General features: G+C 36.6%; 2 protein-coding genes across 4 annotated transcripts; one reads left to right on the forward strand and one right to left on the reverse strand.

Moving 5' to 3' along the window:
* The first annotated feature begins 541 nt into the window (after positions 1-541).
* On the forward strand, positions 542-7061 carry LOC104428001. The gene is made up of 7 exons (XM_039308330.1): positions 542-921; positions 2371-2442; positions 2531-2598; positions 3977-4124; positions 4213-4292; positions 4991-5080; positions 6562-7061. Exons 1-6 carry the CDS (start codon positions 652-654, stop codon positions 5040-5042), a joined length of 690 nt encoding a protein of 229 aa, XP_039164264.1. The 5' UTR covers positions 542-651; the 3' UTR covers positions 5043-5080; positions 6562-7061.
* Positions 7062-20746: 13685 nt separating this feature from the next.
* On the reverse strand, positions 20747-22387 carry LOC120290177. 3 transcript variants are annotated; one of them, XM_039305988.1, is made up of 2 exons: positions 22100-22387; positions 20747-21401 (listed from the first exon to the last, which is right to left on the reverse strand). In XM_039305988.1, exon 2 carries the CDS (start codon positions 21379-21381, stop codon positions 20899-20901), a length of 483 nt encoding a protein of 160 aa, XP_039161922.1. In that variant the 5' UTR covers positions 21382-21401; positions 22100-22387; the 3' UTR covers positions 20747-20898. The 3 variants fall into 3 exon arrangements, with proteins under 3 accessions (XP_039161922.1, XP_039161892.1, XP_039161861.1); XM_039305958.1 differs by having other exon boundaries at positions 20747-21407; XM_039305927.1 differs by having other exon boundaries at positions 20747-21462.
* Between the last annotated feature and the right edge of the window lie 1624 nt (positions 22388-24011).

Here is a 24011-nt window from a genome sequence, read left to right on the forward strand (position 1 = left end):
CGCAATACATAACAAAAACAAAAAATACGGAAAAACCTAAATAATACGCCATGATTTGACATGCTTAACCCATTTATCAACAAGAATTAACATTTTCTTGTTTTAATTAACCATGTTGCTTATCGAATAGAATTGTGATTTTTCTCTTGCCAACACCAATCAACTTGAGAGCATCAATTTTATGTTGTAGGAGCATCACTTACATGCACCCGAGTTCACAGATGCATGGACGTGAAAAGAAGCTATAATGCACTTGATCACTATGATTCAACAAACTGAAATGTATCGGGAGCGACAGTTTTAAAACATAGTATTTAGAAAAATGTCTTAATAAGGGATATAGTATATCTGCTAGGTATATTTAATGAAAAAAAAAAACATTTAGTTTTGAAAGTATTAATTTCAAAATAGAGACCGAAATTCAAGTCCGAAGGCGGGGGCAGTTTGGACCATTCACAAAAAGGCAAAAGACAAGGAGGGGCCCCATTTTAACCAGAAATACGTCACCGGAGAAGGCCCGTGCTCTGCCTTTTTTAAAACGCACGCTCCCCTGCTTCTTCCCTTCTTCTCCTCCCTCCCTCCTCCCTCCTCTGTAGAGAGAGAAACTGCCATTGACTCGGCACCGCCGTAGAGAGAGAGAGGGAGACGGAGATGGTGGACGACGTTACGGTGCGCGTGGACGGGGCCGCCGCGAAGCCGGCTGCGGATGGCGGCGCCGGAGGGGTGGCGGAGAGGGAGAAGCAAATGCAAGCGATGGCGGCGGTGGTGGTGGTGGTCGTCGACGGAGGGGAAGGGTGCTCGACGGCGGCGGCGGCGAAGAAGAAGGCGAGGGAGAGAGCGGTGGTGGAGTGCAGGATATGCCAGGAGGAGGACGAAGTCCAGGCCATGGAGTCTCCTTGCGCCTGCAGTGGCACTCTCAAGGTCTCTCTCTCTCTCTCTCTCTCTCCGTGAGCTTGTTTCGTTTTCTTCTTTCCTTTCGGTGGTTCAAGTTGGGGCGTTGACATTCGCCAATTCTGTAAATTAGACGAAACCTGCTCTCTCTCTCTCTCTGTGATCAAGGGTCTCGATTTTCAAACTCCCATGTGATCACTCTTCGTTGAAGAAGGTACAAGGAAAACAAGTAGTCTGTTTTGTCCCCTTTGGAAAAAGTGGAGTTTCGTGGAAATTGCAATTTTTTTTTTTGTTGGGGGGGGCTGGTCTCAATCGCGTGACGGCTTTTAATTCAGTGGTTGTGTGCTGCAGTATTTTCTTTGCATTTACGACTTTGTTGGGGTTTGGTGTGCTGTTGCGTATTTACTCTGATTTCCTCTTCGAGGGAAACTAACAGTTGAAAAGGTAAAGCACTTGTGTGTGTGTGTGTGTGTGAGAGAGAGAGAGAGAGAGAGAGAGAGAGAGAGAGAGAGAGAGAGAGAGAGAGAGGTCCTCTACATTTCCTATCACTATCACTGCCTTTGGCTGACAGTCAGCATGTCAATGACAGAAAGAACTTGTTCTACAATGAATGAACGAAAGACTGAATATATGTGGATGAGCAGGAGAGTGGGAGGAGACTTTCTGATACTAATATGGAGAATTCACGCTGGGCAGGGGACGGATTGTGGGAACAAAGGGTTTCACATGCATTTTCACTATATGCCAAACAGTTGATTCACAACTGGTATGGGCGTTCAGCTGCCAAGTTAAAACAAAGCGTCAGCGATACTGTGAATGCACACACATTAAGTTTGACCAATGTTCTGAATGTTAATGTGAAGCTATTTAAACAAGCATCGGTAAATGGCAGAATATTTAACCATGACTCTTTTGTAGTACCTAAGTGCCTCCCCATCTAGTTTGTGACTCACATGGATGGGTTAGTTAGCAATATTCCTATCTTCCTTATCTAAAACCCAATAAATCCATGAGTAAGAAAGGGGACGCGCGATGTCCACAGTAAAGGAAGATTTTGTTAGTTCAACATTGAGGAATGACTTGAGCATGGTAAAACAGAGGCATTTCGTGGTACTTGATGATGTATGGTAGTGACTGTCCAAAGATTCATGCCATGTGATTTTGGGGTTTATAATATGAAACAAGATACGTAGATGCATTAATTAATAGCATGATGCATTAGATTTTTAATGTACTCATGAAGAAGAGTGGTGGCAGCTACCTCTCACTTCATATATCCACAAGTACTGGGATAATCATTTCGTTATTCCTTGCCTGACTTCTCCTCAAGGAGTTGTACTTCTGTGCTTTAGTCAGTTGAGATTATGGCCAAGTCATGCTTTGCTTTATCATTGATCCATAAGTTGAAATCAGTAGGATCTGCTCTAAGCTTTGGAGTTTTGGATTGTCTGATGATATCAGCTCTCATCTTTGTTGTAGTTTGCCCACAGGAAGTGCATTCAAAGGTGGTGCAACAAAAAAGGTGACATCAACTGTGAGATTTGCAACCAGGTAGGACTGCATCTGAGCTTCTTTATCTAAATATATATGTTGAATATGCAAATTCACATATAAAAGGTCTGGTTTTCCAATGTGATAGGTTTTTTCTCCAAATTATTCTTTGCCACCTGCCACCATCAGTCCCGATCTTGTGGCCATTGATGTCAGGTAACTTTTAAGCTTCATAAAGAACATAAAATCTCTATATGGAGCATACTTTCTATGTTAGTTGGCCACCAATGTCTAGAAATGCTTTATTTTAACAATTTATAATCAACATCTTCTATCATCTTAGCGAAAGCAATTAATTGTTGGGAGACATGCTCTTTTGCATGTTTTTGAGGATTTTACCTTCTTTTTATTTAGCTTTTGGTTTGAAACTTCTTATTTACTTCAATTGTTGGTTTTTTTGTTGATGTTTGAGGGAGATATTTTGCATGGTTATTGATGATCAAGAAAAATGCAATCTTTTCCTCATATCATTCCTCTAGTCTCCGCTGGTCTCATGATTGTTTCTCATTTTTTTTTTTTTTTTTTTATCAATAATGGGTAAAGAAAACACAATCATAGTTACCTGATAGTTTTTTTGTTCTTACTCCAAAGCTCAATCAGCTTAGTGTATTCTCCCCTGGGGAAAACTTGGAAATGACTAAGGCATCAACAGCCACTAGTAATCCACTAGAATAGTAATCCACAAGAGTTAACACTTTCTCTTGAGTATTCTCTTATCTACTCAATCTCTTTCTGTCTTTCAATGCATTTAGTTCTAAATATGGCGAAATCCCGTTATCTGATCCAAGTAGCTTTTATCTTCAACTTGTTTATCTGAAACTTTTATTTTTTTTTATATTTTAATTTAAGGTCTCTTTCCAATAGCATCTAATTCCAAGCTACGTTATTCTTGGTAAGGCGTATTAGGAAGGGAAGAAGTTGCATTTGCTAGTGTAGGGTGTACTTTCACATAACTATAGGCATTTTCCCCAGAAAGATTGATAAATCATTTGGTCTCCCAGTGGTCTATCATTTTTAAGTGTATGGCAGAGATATTCTTCTAGATGCTATTATTACTGTTGTTTGTGCTCTCACTAGGTTGTCTGATTTGGCAGATTCACACATTAATTCCTTCTTTTTAATTCCACGCTGTTAGCATGAAGTGAGATCCCAGGGTTGTACCCTACTCTTTTGCAAAATATTTGGATGCTATGATCGTGAGGGTGCTGGTTATGAATTGATCATAACTTCTTATTCTATCTATAAGCTCTCATGTTCCAAGTTGTCAAGTGAAAACTCACCTAGTTTCTCCATGCTTATGTCCAACCTTGTTTCATTTCACTGAATCAACCTGAAATATCAGCTGCAAAGTAGATATAGAAGTATGGCATCCTGCTCGTCTTAGCTGACAGTGCCTTGCCTTTGCTTGTCCCATCTCTGCATGCTAGGTCATAATGTTTAATTTTGGATATTACTGTCTGTCGCATCTATGATTCGCCACTGTGGCCTTGCTGAGCATTTGTAGCCTAAGATATTGTGTGCTTCTATTGATTAGGCGAGCATGGGGCCCACATATCAATCTTCGTGATTCTCATCTTATAGCACTAGCTGCTGCTGAAAGGCAATTTCTGCGATCGGACTACGAAGAGTATGCTGTTGAAAATAGTAGCAGCATTGCCTGCCTCCGATCTGTGGCTCTTGTTGTAAGTGACTGGAACTAGGACTTGGTGTTGGTAATCTTCATTGATTATTGCCTCTATCAGGAAGTAAACGTGGATCATTATTTGGCAGTTGTTGATAATTTTACTGCGCCAAGCTCTCATGATTACGCGAGAAACTGGAATGGTGCAAGAATCATCAATGTTTTTGATGTAAGTCTCCAATACCAATGCTTCTTTAGAATGCACGGGTGTGCCTGTAACGTGAATATAGCAGCACAATTTACTTTTTCTTCAGAATAATTTTCTCAACAAATAGTGTACATGATTGGGGGAAAAATTTGTGTATGGGGGCAGCATCTGTATTTCAGACCTTTGATATCCTTACATAAATTATTTTGCATTCCCCTTTCTGGCGTCATTACATGAGTGAAGTTGCGGAGGTAATTGAATCGAGCAGTTGGCGGACTGTAATTACTTCCTACGATTTTGAAATGATAGATGTGTACCCTACCTTCGATTATAGGTCCCTATTAAATTAAGGTATTTAGAATAGCACTTTAGGATTGAAAATGGAACTTTTGGGAACAAAGGTGAGTTTTGCTATGGCAAGTTTTGACTGATTCCAATCTAAGATTGATTCTGTTTTGTTGAAGGCATTGCCACTTGCAAAAGAGTGCATGAGTATGTGCTTTGCTTTGGTGAGACAATTTGATTATGAAATTCCGGATATTAATCTAATAATTGTGATCATAGTCTGGTCAGCCAAGCTAATAAGTTTATGTTGTAGGCTTTTAGCCTTTAGATCAATGAAAAGATGCGAACGTGCTGAGTGCATCGAACTTTTGAGTGATTAATCTCTTTTGACTAGTTTTGCAGCATGAAAACTAATAGTAATATTGGAAATTCAGTTTCAGGTTTCAGTTCTTCAGTTTGCTGGTTTTCTCTTGCCATGCTATGTAATGGCCAGATCTTGGTACATACAAAGCCGTAGGAGACAGGTACACCATTCTGTTTCACTTGACTGAATAATTAATTTGATGCTGAGAGCATTAGAGATGACTTTATGACGAACGAAAGATGTGGTTTCTTTATCTTATGTAGACTAGGAATTAAATAATGTTGCATCGCAACTGATCAGAAGAGTGTCGATAATACGTCGCAGGATTGCTCAAAGATTTTCATGTGTTGGGGTAAACAAAAGAGGAAGGAGGAAAGAGAAGATACTTTTTTTGGTTAATTGCAAATTTCCCCAACCTGGTGTCTCTTGCAGTTGCAAAGAGCTTCCCATCCTTTATATCTTTGCAATTATTCCTTCAACCTATGGGTTTTTTTTTTTTTTTTTTTGGGACAAATAGGCCCTTGTCTTAAAATTTTCTAAAATACCTTCCCAACCTTCTGAAATGAAAGACTCCATTACGTTTGTGTTTTTGTCATATTTCCTGTCAGTGAGAAGGAAAGTGCCACAATCTTGAAAGTTGGAAATGTTATATAGAACTAATTTAAAGATCAAGATCTGCATTTAATATCTTTGAAGTCTTAAAAATGTAAAGTTACAAATACTTTTTGGCAGCTGGAATTGATAATCACGGGATTGTTTACCTTCTGTAATGCATTAATATGCTGTATTTTCGGGAAGTTTGAAATTTTGAAGCAAAATACCCAGTTTCACAGTGAGGTCTATCTAAGAATCTTTTAGTAATTTATGTATTCAAAATGTAGAAAGGTGGCAACTCTGCATTCATCAAGCCAAAAAAAGGTAATTTACTTTTTAAGACAAAATAAAAATATATATGAATGAACAATGATACAATCAATCTTCTACAAAACTGAAAACAAACGGAATTAAGGATTTTAATAATTTTAATGGAAAATGCACATGTTAACATGTTTTAAATGGCATTCTTTAAACTATCTGTCTTTTGTTATGTCAATTTAGGCAGAGGGAAAATACTGTTACATATGGTAGTGGGAGGTCTTTCCCTATCTCAAAGGTTGGGGTGCTTGTCAAGATTTAGAGGGCAGGGTTTTTGCTATATACCTCAAAGGTTGGGGGAATTCCCAATTAACCTTACATTTTGACAGATTATTAAACCTGATTCTTTGTGTCTAAATAATGAGATGTGTACATGAAGATTTGATGACTTCTGTCTAAATTAGTTCAGTTTACTGCCACTTTTAGCTCCTTTTTTGCTGATGCTGGTTTGGTGAGGAAGATTGTTTTGCTTGAATCTTTGATTTTCTTAAGGTAATAAGGTTCAAGCTGAGAACTATGGTAAAAGTCGCGGAATTTTGGGGTTGCGTTAACTCATTATTATGACTCATATAAAAGATCGTCAAGGAATCATTGTGGGAGTAGATGTGAAGTGAAATAATAGTTTGTATTTGTCTCAATATGTCAACCATCAGAAGATTTTCCTAATTTTGAGTTTCTTGCACCTAAGCTAATTCTGTTCCATTCTATTCGATGTATTTCTTCCAGGTTTAAGTGAACTATTTTGGCCAAATCATGGATAGCTGGTTGTCTATTGGTACCTGAAGAGGGCGTGCTGCTTATGGATCAGACTTTCTGGAGTAATTGATGTGGAGAACTGCATTTCAACTGAAGGTGTAGTTGTAGTCATTCCACTCTTACTCTGACCTTGGCCAAAAATAGAAGGAAACGAAAACCCTAAAAATGGAAGGCAAAAACTGCTACAAGTCAGAAATGACATGGAAAAGGAGAGAAATTGACTAATTAATGTAATGTGAGGGGAATATGAGAGACAAAATTGATGTAAATGTGTGTTGATGGTTTTTTTTTTTTTTTTTTTTCTGTAAGTTCCAATTGATCACAAATCAACCGTTGTGGTTGTTCTGTAGTTAGGCTACTACGGCTAGTGATCTCAGTGTGGGCTCTGATATTTAGGAATGAAAAGTGTAAATAATTTCCATATCAATGAATTGCTCGAGTAGGCATTTCGCTTGCTGGGGCTTTATGAACTTTATGGACATGGATGGAAAAACCTGGAGGTCCCTCCTTTGTGGTCTAAGGTGTCCTAAAGAATGTTTGTCCTTTATTCTAAAGTGATTGGATGTCTTTTATATAAAATGAAGTTGCGAACCCTCCTTTCCTCATGTCTCACTAATCAAATTTTGGTTTCTGAAGAATACCTACTCTTTACTTTGGTAGATGGGAAGTGTGCTTATCTTTCCACGCATGCATAATTGTAGAAATTTTATCTAGTCCACTTTCCCGTAGGCGGTTTAAAAATCCGACCATATGTACCTGGATTTTAATTAAAATCTTCTCTAAACTTTTAGCTAGTGTATATGGTTGAAGTGATACGGACCTAGTTTAGTGTCCGATAGGTAGGTGATGCTGCCTATCATGAAGACTTACGAGTGTAAACTCATCTATGAAGTGTTCACTGTCTGTATGTGTGAGATAGGAGGATTTCGAGAAAATTTCAAGACGAGCAATTTCCTTTTTGTGTAGAATTTCACCAGAGAAGGGTCATGCAAGATAGGGGTGTTTTTCTTTTCACGGTAAACTCCTGTGTTATCCTCGGACCAGTAGGATCGGACCCGTAGGAACATTTGTAATTGCCAAGGCGAGTCCAAGTTTGCAGTAGATGATAAAATGGGCTAAACTAAGCCCAAAAGGAATCCTGCTTATGTATAAAAATCCAATGTCCCTACTTTCAATGATTTAGAAAAGGGCTGCTTATCCCGTAAGATACGGATATCGTAGAAGCACTCGGTGACTACTAGCTCGCAAACGTCAAGATTTGAAGCACCATTTGAGTTGGGACCACAATAACCATGGCCCAATTCACTTTTTTGGTCGAAGCCCAATTCTTCTTCCTCCTTTTTTTTTTTTTTGAAGTTGAGCCTCTTACTTCTCAATAGGATTTTGATTGGGCTGCTTTGCACCAACTTGATCCATTCTTAATGGTGATGCAACAAACGCCAGGCGCAATGTTTAGGAGTTTGTATTTGATGTCTATTAGTAATTATTAGTCATTTTTAAAATGTGTTCGATGAAAACTATTAACAAGTTGCAAATAATGACTGATCTGTTTTTCATCTACGAGATTGTGTAACGTTATAGATCTATTGCATATTGAACCAAAATGGGTAGAATGGAAAAAAATCATTTACTTAAGCAAAAGAGCCATAACATAAGCTATCTCCCAAATTATACTAAAAGCTTTTAAATTAAGTAGATAAATTGTGTACTTATTCATATCTTGAAATATTTGATATTGCAAAATATAAATCTTATTCATCTAATAAGTTTTGTCTATTCTTTCCAACTAAAATTTTGATTCAGGGAATAAATTATGTATATGCAACTTTTTCATATTCTAACATTAATAAGGGATGATATCTAAAACTAATAAATATTTCGAAAGGATAATCGTTATATTTCTCAAACATTTTCCATGAGGAAAAATGTTGGAAGAGATCAATATTGGACTCTTTATGCACTTCGTTATTTGAAATTAGAACTCGATAAACAATTGTTACTCATTAATATCATAATAGATAAGAAGTTTCTTTTACTTTTTAGCCCTTTTGAACTAACACAACGTAGGCCTCATGAAAATTCGTCCTCTAGCTGGCGGAATTACCAATTTACCCCTGAAGAGGTAAAGCTTTGCACTTAATTTCAGTTTAAGTGGATTAAGCAATTATTTTTGGAATAACTTAACGACCTATCACCATAGGTGTCTAATTGTGTAACCAACCTTAGAATTTCCAGTATTTACAAATTAGGCCCAATAAATGGTGAAATTACAAGTTTGCCCTTAAAGTTTCAAAGCATTACTTAAATTGTCCGTATTAAGCAATTGTTTCTAACCATAAAATAACTTCTAATCATATTAAGATTTCTGATTTTGTAATAAGACCCTGTAATTTTCAGTATTTGCAAATACGTGCCCTAACTCTGTGGAATCATGGATTTGCCCTAGAGTTCCAAAACTATACAATTAAGTCCAACTTTGTGGTTAATTCACCATCAATCATTCTAAGCTTTCTGATTCTGTAACTAGTCATCAGAATTTCCAGATTTTGTAAATTCGTCCATAAACTTTGGGAAATTGCAATTTTGCTGCTAAAGTTTTGAAAGTAATTATTCTGAACCGATTGGGTTTCCTTTAATTAATCTAACTTAATGAATCCATAATTAACATTTTAAATCATAAAATCATTCTCAAATTTATAAAATTGTACTCAAACATATTAATTTTTTTTTTCTAAAATATCACTCTTAAATCAAGTCTGTTGACGATTTTAAAATTTAAACATTGATGGAGGCTGCCGTTAGTTAGCTAAAAGATTTGAAGGCCGAAGAGTGTCTTACTTGTCATTGGTAGGTCGACTCGCCATACAGATTGCTCATTGAATTTGCCTGGAGTCTACAAGGTGATGCGGTCAAGTTGGGGAACATTTCTTTCCATAAACATCTTTAATAACAATGTTTCTTGCTCGCCAAAAGAGAAAAAAGAGGGAAAAAGAAAAAGAGAGAGAAAAAGAAGTGACATTATCTCATTTTGAATTTGGAAATTAGTGTGCAATTCTGGAATCTATGGTGAGCCATGGATGGGGTAGTTCACATGTTTGTAGGTTCGATTCTTAATTTCTTATGGTAATTGCGATTGTCGACTCCGTAGATTTACACCCTTAATTTCTGCAATAGAAACATTATAGTATGGAAACAGCTGACTTCTCTGTGCTTTTTTATTTTTATTTTAATGACTAGTTAGTGAATATGCAAGGAATGGTGTTCTATGTTTGTTGGTCAAATTGTAGGATTGGGCCACATCATCAAACTAAGTCAAGCCTGATCTCATTCAACCTAAGCCAAGCTCATATTTACCAAGAATTCAAATTCAGCTCATTTCCTTTTCTTTATTTCTTTTTGTTTTTGTATTAACCCTTTTCTCTCAAAGCATAACTCCTTTTATTGTTTTCTTCAAGAAGAGATACATGTCACCACCAAAAGTTTTCTATAGCTAAAGGGCCGTGCCTTTCCGAGGAGGACCTCTTACGATTGCTAAGATTCCCAACGAGAGCTCTTCCGGAACGTTCCAAGGGCGGACGATACGGTCATTACGCCAAGATCTAGAAATCTCCTGTAGTTGGTAGGTTGGGCGGTATGATCTCGTCTGTCGGATGAAAAGTCGATCAATGGATGTAATCTGAGGGCCTCTAGTATAAGAAGGGGTGCATTCCCTCTCATTTGAATTCATCAAACCATTTCAGCAATACAAAGTTTCTTTCTTTCTAGAGTTTATCCTCTAGAAACTTTCTTTCACTACAGCAATACAAAGTTCCTTTCTTTCCAGAGTTTATACCCTAGGAACTTTCTTTCACTACAACAATACAAAGTTCCTTTCTTTCCAGAGTTTATCCCTCTAGCAAAAAGTAACATCATGTGACAATATTATGTGGAAGCTGTGGCAAAACCTACTAGAATGGCAATTGCAACAAAAAGAGAAATTTATTCTTTGACAATCACCAATATACAAGGCAATCGCAACGAAAAGAGAATTTCATTGTTTGACAATCACCAAGATAGCAAGGCAGTCGTAATGAAAACCATTAATGCTACCAGAGCTATAATGGCCGTATACAGGGATGCCCGTTGTATGAATTCATCGGAGTCAAAGATCGTGCCCCAACAGGGTCCTACTCTATCGCCGGAGTCAAAGATCGTGCCCCAGCCTCCGTCTCGTACGGATGAAGGGTAAGTCTTTTCTCTGGACTCATACGATGCGTCATGACGCGCAGCCAAATTTCCTTCTCCGGCCGATGCTTGGCGGTGGCAGACGAAGAGGCGGCCGAGTTGACGTTTGGCCAATGCTTGCCGGTGGTAGACGAAGAGGCGGCCGAGTAGACGTTTGGCGGTGGCAGCGGCGGCGGTCCATCAGGGGCCACGACAGACCTCATTTCTTGAATGTTGGACATAGTGGAGTTTCTATGGAGGAAACTGAATTCGATCTGGCTACATTTTATATATTAATATTATTTAAAATGTTAATATATATATATTTTTAATGTTAATATATTTTTATTTAAAATGTTAATATATTTTTTAATATATATATTTTTATTTAAAATGTTAATATATTTTATATACATTTTATTGAAAATGTCAATATGCCGCCGGCCGCCATCGTCGCCGCTGCCGGCCAACCGCCGGTCGGCAGCCGTCAGAGATTGGCCGTCTGTGCCCAAGAATAAAAAAAAAGTTATTCATATCTAAAAAAATTTATTACAATTAACGAATTTACCAATTTACAATTCTTGCTGTCTTACTATCATGAGAAAGGAACTGTGGAATATGATGTTTTGAACCATGGATGCTATCATTTTCAAGGTCACAATAATCAACCATATGGCTTTATCTCATTTCCTATTAGGCAACTTTGTGAAGCTTTCACTCGTGTAGATATTCTCATCAATTTGTTGCAGAAGGAAGCCTCCTGCAGCATGTTCTCTTTATTCATGGTCTTTCTCTCTCATCAAACTCTCTCTCTCTCTCTCTCTCATTCGCCCGATCAACCACAATCAAGAGATGGGCACTATATATAGCAAGGTGGTGATTTAGTCATGCGAACCCCGAAATGCCATAACTTGGCAGAAAAGGGACACTTAAATGTCATAACTTACGCAAAGTACACTTAAATGCCAAAATCGAACAAAATAGATCACTTGAGTATCAATCCGATCAAATTGCATACTTGGCATTTTTTCCAATGAAGCAAAGTGCAAAATGGCATCCGTTTTGCATGCTAACATTGCTAAATAATGCAAAAACGGCGTTTTTGACGTGGTAAAAAAATAATATACAAATTAATTAATTAAATTTAAAGTTAAATTTAGTTAAAATATGAGAAAATAATAAATTTAAAGTTAAATTTAGTTAAAATATGAGATAATAATAAATTTAAAGTTAAATTTAGTTAAAATATGAGAAAATAATAAAATTAAAATTAAAATTATTTAAAATATGAGAAAATAATAAATTTTAAATTTTAAAAATTTAAAAATAAAAAAAAAAATTAAAAAGGGGGTCGGATAGTCGTCGGGCCCAAGTTAGGGCAGCGACCCCGGCCAACCAGCGGCAAGCCTACCGACCCTTTTCTTTAAATTTTTTAAATTTTTAAAATTTTAAAAAGTTTTTATTTATTTTTTATTTTTAAAATTTTCATTAATTTTAAAATGATTTATTTTGAATATTTTAAGTAAATTTAAATTTAATTTTTTTTCATAATTTAATTTAATTTAATTAAAATTATTATCTTTAATATTTTAACTAAATTTAATTTTAAAATTATTATATTTTCATATTTTAACTAATTTTAATTTATTTAATTTTTATATTATTTTTTTTACCATGTCGACTCAAAACGACGTCGTTTTTGCATCATTTGGCCACGTTAGCGTGTAAAAAAAACATCATTTTTGCACTTGCTTCGTCGGAAAAATGTCACGTCGTGTTTTGGTTGGACTTTGGCTGAAGTAACACTTAAGTGATATGTTTTTCTTCGAATATAGGACTTAATTGTACCTTTGTGTCAAGTTATGGCACTTGAAAGGTTCTTTTGCCATCACAACTGGCATAGTTTTAAATTATAAGATTGACGAAAATCAAGGTTTCGTGTTTTGATTTTGGGGTGATATTGTCTGTGCTTACTCCCATTCCCAAGCCCAAGGTTGAAAGGGGGCCCGGGGGAAGTCCATGAATACTTCATCATATGTTGGAAACATTAGGCCATGTAGTTTTAGGTTTCTACTGGCCACTCATTCACCACATCAGTTGTGCTATGACTATTATATACAGCACTACAGATATCTTTGCACTTAATAAATTTGTTCCCAATGTTCTTCCCAGCTGCATATAAGAAACTCACAAGCTTCACCTTTAACCTTGGCATGGTAACAGGATGACCGGGAGAAATTCACCGGCCTTCTAAAAGCCATTGGTGCATATGACAAAGGATTTTCAGCTGATCCGATTATTGGAAGAGCTCTTAATTCGTGGAAGAAACTTGAAAGACAGTGATCAATTCTACTTTTTGTACAGTCAATCAATAGCCACCAATAGCATGGTATCCATGAGTGCATACTCTTCAGCAACATGGGTTGAAGATTATGGGTCACCTCCTCCTCACAATTATTTCTGCAGAGGCCGGGAAGGGAAACCCATGGCTTGGTATGTGAAGTTAGTAGTCTGGAGAGCTGCATGGAAAAATAGCTACTTCAATAACAATTTCTTAGGCCCATCGATTTTCATTGTATTCTTGCCTGTTTTGCTGCACTGAGACTCAATGCCGCACCATCACCTGTTTCATGAAAGCACGACGGAAGAATGATAATGGTCTTTAGCATACAAGTTGCTAATTGATACTGTATTTGTGTCGACTGATTGTGGATAAAATCTAATGAGATCAATCAGGCTGCCAAGGCAACAAACGTGGCAATACTTCTCTCCCGTTAATCAATCATAATTTTGATTTTCCTTTTCATATGTGGAAGTATTGAAGCAGTGCTATAAGACTTCTGCTGGTTTTGTAGGATCGCACTTCTATGAAAATAATTTGCAGAATGAGGATTTTTCTTACAGATGTTTTTTTTTTTTTTTTTTTTGCTACGTGCTTAATTCGGTGCTTGTTCTAATGTGCATTTGAATTGAATATAATGTCCATTGTGGTCAAGATTTGTCTGATTAGGTTTCTTTTGATGATTTGAAATTGGAGAAGCAAAAAGCAACATCGTATGAGATGAATGTAAAAAATGGTAAACCTTGGTGACATAATGGCGGTGCACTTACTGTTGATAATGTAATAAAAAGACCTTGTGCATGTTGGATAAGACTTGAGACTTAAGAGGAGACTTGCCCGATTTTTGTTTGTTCCGCTCAGGGATATCATAGCATAGCTACAAATGTCGTACGGACTTACCTGAAGAACCAATAATTATCCATGTTTTGGGTTGAGTAACTTACCTATGCAATAGGAGTTGCTATTTTTATTTTTTTTTCAGTCATGCTTGAATAGTTGCTATATCTTGTTTCGTTGCAAATCACTACCTAAAGAACTTTCCTCTGGTACGTATAATTTGACTTTAGCCCTTTTGCACTCATCATGCTTTTGTTGATCTTAGTTAGCTTAGAAAGTTGGACGGTCTTAGGATGTCTTTTAACTTATATCAAGTATGATTGAGCATCAAGGACTTAAAACTGCAAGGAATTTAGAATTCTCATAGTGACACGTTCACTCCGATTCTTGTCTTATAATGAGTGTGCAGTTTACAGAGTTAATTCTGTGCAATCTAGTTAATGCACTTTTTGATGATTTAATAAGAACAAGAGAGTGTCGATCGTGCGATAATTTTTCGGAAACAAAAAGATGGTGTCTCTTCATTTGAAATGGGTAATAGGAGCCTTTTGGTAGAAGGTCTTAAGCATTAAATCAAATCAACCACATCCACTAGTGCTTTACACATATCTTACTTTAAGTTGAAAGACAAACTTCACATATATGCAATCGACCATTGGTGACCCGACTAGCTCGATAATGTGAGCTTATAGCCGAGTGGGGCAATAAAATGGTTGGATGTTAATGGTGGGATGGACTAGCAAATGGGCTTAGGCCATTTGATCTATATTGGCTTTGCAGTCCCCCTTCCAAGGTTAAAAGGGACCCCTAATTACCACAATTGAGTCGCAAAAATCTAGCGTATTATCAACCCATGAGATGTTGCTATCTAGAAGGTTCTTCTCTCCCTCGACCATACTCCTAGAAGGATATTCTTTTCTTTGCAGCATCACCATGTTCTAATAATTTGACACTCTGAGATTGACTTGACCGCTCTAATCTTAAATGCATCATTTTATACCTAAAGTTCTCTTGTTCATGAACAGAGAACTAAAAGGTGATCAACCCTTTATAATTATCTCTAATTATAAATATATAACTGAGTTGTTTTCCTAGTGAAGAAAATAAACGCTAATCTTGAAATGATCTAATGAATTAGAAAGTGGTGCTTAGATGTTACAAGACAAGAAGAGTGTTCTTTTGGCCACTTAAGTGATTCTGCAAGTGGTGCATCACAATATAAAGTCAAGCTGGTTTCGTCAGTTATTCCCATCATTACCCTATCTTCTGGATATATGGTTTATTATTGCTATTTCACATGATATAAAACTGTTTCAATAAAAATGCTTTTTTTTTTGTCCCCAGTTTTATGTGGTAATTGGTGCCTGTTCTTACGTAGGACTCTTCACATTGGGAGCATGGCGAACTTTTTCTTCGTCATTTTCACCTTTTCACTTAAAATTTTCTCCTGTTTTTTTTTTTTTCCTTGTTTGCTGCAGATAATTGGTGTCCTTGAATTTGGCCCTTCCCATGCTAGCTATCATGTTATTCCTCATTTTGTAAAACAATCTTGCTAACCAATATAGTGGCTTCTTGAGATGTTTTCTTAGCATTTGCCCCTCATTTCCACTTGTATCAAGCCAGAGATTTTTTTCTTTGGGGGTAGAATTTATGCGAGCATTTATTTGCTTATATTTGCGAGACTCGTATTTCGTGTTTAGTTTGATAATATTTTATGAATGCTGTGGGAAGGAAAGCCTACTAGTCTGTTTGTCTTTTATCATTTGCTTTTCTTATTCTTCAAGCAAATATACGTTGCTTGTTTTTTAGTATTGATTTCCCTGTAGGTGGTATTTGACCATGATGGTGAGAGTTACCCTTCGCACTTTCCTTTTCGTTTGAGGTCTCTTCTATTACAATAGATGCATTTAATATATTTCTCTTCGAATTGCGTGCTTTCTTTATATTCCCCAATTAGCAAAACATGAATAGAAAGAAAGCATGGCTTTGATTTCAAAGACGGCTCAAAACTATACTATTTTATTCAATTTTGAAAATTCACGAATTTCTATTGAAAGGTGATGGAATCAACTGAAGATAGTAACTACACTCATCAAGCTATCTAATGGTGTATGTATGGCTTTAATAATATGTCGTTGGCTTGTGAAAATTGAGCTGATTTGGTGAGGAAAAATTCTGGAATTATTAGTTATACTTAGATTGGGTGTGGTAATGAGGCACCGATTTGCTTGCAGTGGCATGGTATCCTTCCTTGTGAAAGGTGTGCTGATTGGAATGTATTTTAGAGTATGCGAATGTCATGTCATTGCATATGTGTGATATGCTTGAGGTGCATGAGGATAGTTGATCTCATGTGATGCCCAAGGCTAACAAACCTTGGAAGTCTTGACTAGCAAACCAAGAATCTGACGATGCCATGATTTGATGTTGGAGGAAAATAACTTGGCTATCAAACCAAGATGCCCTAGAGAAGGGATGCCTAAGGTTAGCAAACCTCGAAAGTCTTTGGCTAGCAAGCCAAGAACCCAATGATACTAGGACTGGATGTTGGAGAAGAATGCCTTGGCTAGCAAACCAAAATGCCTTGGTTGGTAGCAAAGATGCTTGCAGCTCGCAAACCGATTGAACCATGAGATGCGGGTGGACCCAAATGACATGACAAGATGGAGAAATGAGACATATGATGCATCATATGTATGCTAGCATTCTATATGTGATTATATTTGGCATTCGAATTGCAATAAATGCACATACTATCATGCTCGTTGTTTGATGCAAGTTGCATTCTAGGAATTGAGTGTTGATTGGATTGATTGTTTCTAAGTTAGCTATTTTGCTAGTTGAGTGTTAGCTCACTCCTATTGTTTTTTTACAGATCATTGGCCACGCCTCCTACTCTGGAGTCTCCCGGAGCACGTTATGATGCAACCACAACACTTGAGGGCAAGATGCATGAGTTCACGGATCTAGCTTTTTCGGATCTGGTTTTTGTGAGAAACACAACAATTCTTTTGGTGGACATAGGCGTTCTGAATAGTCTTATATCATGCTGTTTCGTTGCCATCTTTCTTTTAGTTGACGGGCATGCCGTTGGACCGATTCCATATCATGATGACCATAGCGGTGGCGATGGAAGCGATGGGGAGGCCGTAACTGTTCCTTGGATAATATCTAATTGACAGAAATGTATATTGTAATTGTGTCATTCAGGAAAATCAAATCAAGTGATTCCTTCTTTCTTCTAACTTTGAAAGATAGATAAGATACTATCAACGAATAAGAGATGTTCTAAATCAATTAATGAAATGGACATGCTAATTTGATGTATCCCATTTGATATCTTCGTATCCGAGAATCAACAAATTCAACTCGGCATTGTTCACAAAATTTCAGGTCCCCTTGATCGAAATCTAATACTAATAATTAAATAAATAAAGAAAAAAATAAGAAGATTTCGTTTATCATTTATAGATCTATTGGATATTGATAAATGCATTGAATTAGTATTTTATTTATAGCCGGAAGGTAAGACAATACATAGATGCAACTCCTTTTTCATATGCCATACATATATGGTACAAAATATATATGAAAAACACATAATTAACTAATTTGCAATCGTGGATACATATGTATCATGATCATAGCAAGCGACTCTCAACCTATCTCCTAAAATTCTAGAGTTTTCTCAAATATTCTAGAATACTCCTAGGAGGAGCGAGCAATATGGTAATTGTACGGCTATGTAATAGTTGGTAGTTGAAGAGATCTAACCTCCACCATCATATTAAGAGGAGATGTATGGCTATAATTAGCCTCATACTTGTATATATAATGACCTACTTCATCTCATTTATACCATCTCATTGACAAGTAAAATACAAATACAGAGTTTCTCTCTCCAAAATTTCTCTCTAAAATCCTTACGAATCAAGTGTGAGTTTCAAGTGACTTAGGGGTTACACGAACACTGGAGTTCTCTGTAGGAACCTCTGAGGGAGTCAGCTCCATGAAACCCAACATCTCGTTCAATGCTCCAATATAGGCCTTCACACTTGAAACTGCAATATCCATGCTTGACCAAGTACCACTGGCATTCAAACAATAAATGCAATAACTTGAAGTTTATATGAAGTAAAACAACATGGTTTGTAAACATATTAAACACTCCTGTACTTGAAGGTTCGGTGTATAGTCTCCCAGTTAAAGCATGTGTAGACATGTGGTTGTTTTCGCCACGGATCAAAACTCGGGTTGTGGCTATTGCGTCAATGCCCTTTGTGACGGCAGTCATGGAGTACTTGAGAAGCGTTGCAGGTACCTGTTCAGCATAATGTCAGTTCTGAAATTGAAAGTCAACACTCAAGAAAATTAATTCCAATATTGTCAACTTTATTTGATGCCTATAATCTTTTGCAATGTTAATTTGATAATAAACTAATACCCCAAATTTGAAAGTATCTAGATGAAAAATATCTTTTCAGTGGTTACCGAAGCAGCTTTTCATACCTGGTTACGATGACAAAATTCAAATGTGTTCTCCCTATTCATTCCTTATTAAATTAACACTACAAATATCCCACTTCTAAGACAATGATACTACAAAAGTAAAATAACGGTATTCTTTAAACTGACTTCTTAATACAATATGAGTGTAATAGGACAAAATAAAAAATTCAAACCTTTACAATTAGGTCAACAGCCGTGTATGCTAAATCCACAGGTCCAGTACCAACAGCACAAGCAATATGCTCTTTCCCATTAGCACTAATAAGTTTCACAGTCGCCGTTGACAGACCAAGAGTTCCACACGTAACCTCCCTCTTTATTTATTATCGAAATTTTATTTGAATTGTAGTATTTAATAAATATGTTGAATGACAAAAAAATACATTAAAACTTATGAGCTTCTCTATTAACTTTTCTTGAAACGATTTCAAATTACATGGACTTTACATAAAGTTATATTCATTTTTTTTATTTTTTACTCAATAGATTTGCTTTGACGGATATGGGACATATCAAAATAAGTGGATTTGAAAAGAAGTATTTGAAATTGAATGAAATGTCAATATGCATGTTTCAATTAAGTTAAACTTTTTAACTTCTTTTGATAGTTATAGTTAATGATCATTAAGCAAAAAAGTCGTATAACAGCTCCTTCAAAATATTTTAACATAACTCAAATTGAGTAAATAAATTGACTACTTATTCACATGTTGAAATATGTTGCACTTCAAAATACGAAAAAGATATACTTCTCTCTAACTTATTTTTTAATTAACTAAATAAGTTATGTATATCAATAAATTTATATGTTTTCACTTTTTTCAATTTTTAAAATGAATAAGAGATAAAATTGGAATGGATAAATCTATCGAAAGGATAATAATAATTATTTTGAAAATATTTTGTCTATTTTGAATTCTTCTCAAATTTAAAATCAACAAAAGATGAATATTAGAGAATAAATTTGATATGCTTCCTTTTAATTCGCTTTCTTTCTTGAAATTCGAACTCCATAAAAGATTTGGAAATTACAAATCAATAAAAAATATTTATTGGGAGAATGTGAGCCAGTTGACGTGCCTTGCCATATGACGATCAGGAAAGCATAGTGCCAACGTGGCCATCCGATTTCCACAACAGAATCTTTTCAATTCCTAAATCAAAGCTCCATATAATCTCTTTTTATCCATTGGCTAGATTTTTATCAGAATTGTAGTCCTTAAAAAATTATTCCAACGACAAGCTAATATAGTAAAGCTTCCGAACTTCTCTCTTTATATTTTTTTAATCAATTTCCAATTATTTGAACTTCACGTAAAACTATGTTCTTATTTATTTTATACTGAATAATATTTGCTTTTAAATAACTTAAGATACATTTAAAATAAGTGGATTTCAAAAGGACCTTTAATTGAATGAAATGGCAATATATCAAATTTTTAACTTCTTTTATTAATAAATAAGTGGTGTTGTAATATTTAACTTTTCTTAAAGTAGATTAGTGTTAGTGTAGTTTCTATATTTAATGAACATTGAGCAAAACAGTTATGTAAAGATTATTTGTGTAGTCATTCCCATCTTGAAATATTCTTCAAATTATAAATCTTATTCATTTGTTTGATAAGATTATTTCCATTTATAATTTAATTTTCAATTTACTGAATAAATTATCCATCAATTTATGTGTATATTTTCAGTTTTTTGAATTATAAGATGAATAAGAGATAAAACTTGAAAGGGATAAATATTTTGGAAAGATAAGAGTTATGATATGCAAAATATTTTTCTCTTTTAATACATTTCGAAAGGATAATAGTTATAATCAATTAAGAAAGTAACAGCCGGTTGCTCGTTTTCCGTAGTTAAAGACCATCCTAAAAATCCCCCCCACCAGCTAGCGGGGAAGGATAAGAAAATTGGGAGATAAAACATATCAATACTTTTAAACTTCTCTTTAGATGAGAAGTTACTTTTCTTTTTTGCCCTTTTGAATTTATACGGCGTCCACTTCACGCAAAACTCTTGATCACATGAAGTCTAGGCTTGGGAACCGACATAGTTATAGAAAATCAATAAGCCCCTTATGTGATCCTACTCTCTTTAAAATTGCTTTTCTTTAAATATCCATTGAAATTAGAGTAAGAATTGGAACAACAAATCAAGAGGAAAATGCAAAAACTCCATTAGAACATTTAAATAATAAATCACGACTAGACTAAGCGTGAAAGGGAGTGTTAAAATATTTAAATAATAAACCATCACCTTAAATTTTTAGAATAATTGACAGTAGTACCACTAAATTTCACAAAACCTTAGAAGTAGCAAAATTACTTTCTGAAACCTAAGCGTAAGAAAAAACAAAAGACCGAAGTAAAGAAAATCTACTGTGCAAACGCTGACCCCGCTTCCTCTTGCTCTCACCGTTCACCAATGCACCTCTTCGCAAGTACGAACAAGAACATCATCAAATAGAATTCGAGGTAGGCCAGTAACTCACCAATGCGCACCATTTTGCCATTGCCGCGTGTCCATCCGACTATCAGGAAGAACAGAGTAACAGATACCACCGCGGTGAATAAAGATGCTGAGATTATGAGAACAGGACTGGGATGGTCAAGGGCAACATAAATCAGGAGCGCGGCGCCCGAAACCGCAGAGACGACGAGGGTGAAAAGTAAAAACTTTACAGCCCGGGCAATGTCAAATACGCCAGAGAACCGCAGGCCATTACATGCTTGTTGAGGGGAGTGTAGGTCACCTGCGACAAGCGAACTGTCGGGAGCAGAGGAGTTCGGATATCTGTTCGACGTGTCCTTCGGCCTCTGAACAACCAATTCTATATCTGGAGCTTGAGTATCTCCGGTTCTTCCAGCAAAGGACTGGTTCGGATTTGTGGCCATGGCCAACGACTCTTGAAGGTCTGGTGCTGGATTTGCCGCCATTGATTGATAGGAGTCGATGGATGATGGACGAGTTAGTTTCTAATATCAACAACAACATTATAATCAGATGGGCTAGATCCTAATCCTAAAAAGACGGGGGTTAATCAGCTCTATCAACAGACAAATAATGATAAGGGCAATGACTTGAGGAGGCATCTCATCGAACATCATCTACAGAATAGGGTAGGTTTCTTCCCCAAGAAAAAAAAAAGAAAAAGAAAAGTGTTTTAATATTTTAATATTATTTTTAAAAAAATCGATAAAAGGGTATCTGAACTCTGGGCCGTGAACAAGAGACCCGGACCAGATTCTGTCCCCGGCCATTCCTGGCCTTCCCCGAATCACGGACATCATCATCGACTATCACTTACCATCATCATGAGACACGTCAGTCTAGTAATGCCACCGGGTCATCATCAATGATCACCACCTTGATTCGCCGCGGGCAACGAACGCAAAATAGATGGATCGAAGACGGATGTTGCGATTTCCAAATGAAGTGGAACGTCAAAGTGTACTCAAACAAGAACACAGCTTCGTTTAGACATTTTTACAAACAATTGGTGGTCGGTTTCAACACATTGCACGAAACATAATCGATTTCGGTCCATATGCTCAAGCATTACTCAAGAAATTCATGTTTCCTTAAACAAAAACAAAACGCGGAGGTTCGTACCTTGACAAAGCGAACTTCCAGAACACAAACGATGATCGAGCGAGCGAGCAGATGTTCCGAAACTCGTCACCGGTCGAGGATGAGCGCCGGTATTTGAAGTTTTGGCTCGTCGAACTTCTCACGGCTGAAAAACGGACCGAAAAAAGCTTGCCTCTCGGGTGATGATGACACGGGCACAGTAACGACCACCACGAAAGTCTCAAGCTTCTCAGATTTGCTTTTGCTCGAATCCTCCCTCGAATTCTAGAACGACCAATCCATGAGAACAAGGCAAAACCCGGCTGCGAGCGAGGCAAGATATGATTTACAAGATCGGTACAAATTGTAAATTGATATGAATTGTGTCTATCTCAGGATTAGAAAGCTTACAGAATATTTAGGAAATATACACTTTCTCTTTATTGTTACTTCTTTTGTATTATATACACCATTGTACACAGATTACAATCAATGAATTGAGGCATACATTTTTTCTGTCCAAATTCTCTCTCTTCTTTTTCACCTAGTCTCGTGACACTTTTGAAGTGGCCCCGACGAATGAAGAGGAGGCAGATATATCCCCAAATTAGACTAAAATCTTTTAATTTAAGCAGATAAATTGTGTACTTATTCACATTTTGAAATACTTGATACTGGAAAATATAAATCTTATTCATCTAATAAGTTTTGTCTATTCTTTCCAACTTAAATTTTGATTCTATGAATAAATTATGTATATGCATCTTTTTCAATTCTAACATTAAGAAGGGATAATATCCAAAGCTGATAAATATTTCGAAAGGATATTCATTATAGTTCTCAAAGATTTTCCATGAGGAAAAATGTTTAAATTGATAAATATTGGACTCTCTATGCACTTTGTTATTTGAAATTCAAACTCAATAAACAACACAACAACCGGTTACTCGTTAATATCATAATAGATAAGAAGTTTCTTTTACTTTTTAGTTTTTTCCCCTTTTGAATTAACACAACGTCCACCTCATGCAAATCTCTTAATTACACAAAGTTTGGGCTTGGAAATATACCGACTTAGTTATCAAATCAATAAGCCCCTCATGCGATGCAATGCTTTTGTCCCTTTGAATTTTTATTATTGAAACATCCATTGAAATTAGAGCAAGAATCAAAACGACAAATCAAAGAGAAAATTCCCGGTGAATTGAATTTCGGGTACAAAAGACCAAACAAGGTGCGAAAAAGAACAAGAAGAAGATGTAGGCATGGGAAAAAAAACTTGCAATTTCCAACTCTACAATGGAGTGTACCAAAGGGCATTGAAAAAAAAGCAACCATAGACCCTTAGAAAGGAGAAAGAAAATCCATGCAAACGCCGACCCCTCTTCGTCCTTATCACCGTTCATCAATGCACTTCGTCGAAAGGAACATCAAGAACATCATCAGAGTGAGCTCGAGGCGGGCCAACCAAATGGCCGCGCGCACCGTATTGCCATGGCCGCACACCCATCCGACCAGCAGCAAGAGCACAGTGACGTGACGGATACCACCGCGGAAAATGAATATGCCGAGATTTTGAGGACGGTACTGGGATGGTTGAGGGCGAGATGAACCAGAAGCACGGCACCCGAGACCGCGACAAGGATGAACAATCCAGCCATGGCACATTCGCCAAGGAACCACCGGCCGCGCCATTAGGTGCTCATCGAGGGGCGTTTAGGTCTCCGATTCTTCTGGCAAAGAGCTGGTTAGGATTAGCCGCCGTGGCAAAGTCTGGTGGAAGATTCACCCCCGTTGAGGGGCATTTGTGTCTCCTTTGAAGAGCGAAATGTCGGGAGCGGCGGACATGGAGTCTGGTGGGTTCTCCGCCATTGATCCATAGGAGTCTGGTCGGTGATGGAAGAGCAAGACAGATTAAAAGAGATAAATCTTCAAGGAATGAATGGAAGGTTCC

This window comes from Eucalyptus grandis, chromosome 1, assembly GCF_016545825.1.
Source record: "Eucalyptus grandis isolate ANBG69807.140 chromosome 1, ASM1654582v1, whole genome shotgun sequence".
Taxonomy (NCBI): Eukaryota; Viridiplantae; Streptophyta; class Magnoliopsida; order Myrtales; family Myrtaceae; genus Eucalyptus; species Eucalyptus grandis.

Bases quoted from the DNA above. Each gene is read 5' to 3' on its own strand.
- LOC104428001 (XM_039308330.1), top strand. From the start codon at position 652: ATGGTGGACGACGTTACGGTGCGCGTGGACGGGGCCGCCGCGAAGCCG. The intron at 922-2,370 runs GTCTCTCTCTCT...TCTTTGTTGTAG, and splicing joins CCTGCAGTGGCACTCTCAAG to TTTGCCCACAGGAAGTGCAT. The intron at 4,293-4,990 runs GTAAGTCTCCAA...TTGGAAATTCAG, and splicing joins GAATCATCAATGTTTTTGAT to TTTCAGGTTTCAGTTCTTCA.
- LOC120290177 (XM_039305927.1), bottom strand. From the start codon at position 21,423: ATGGCGGCAAATCCAGCACCAGACCTTCAAGAGTCGTTGGCCATGGCC.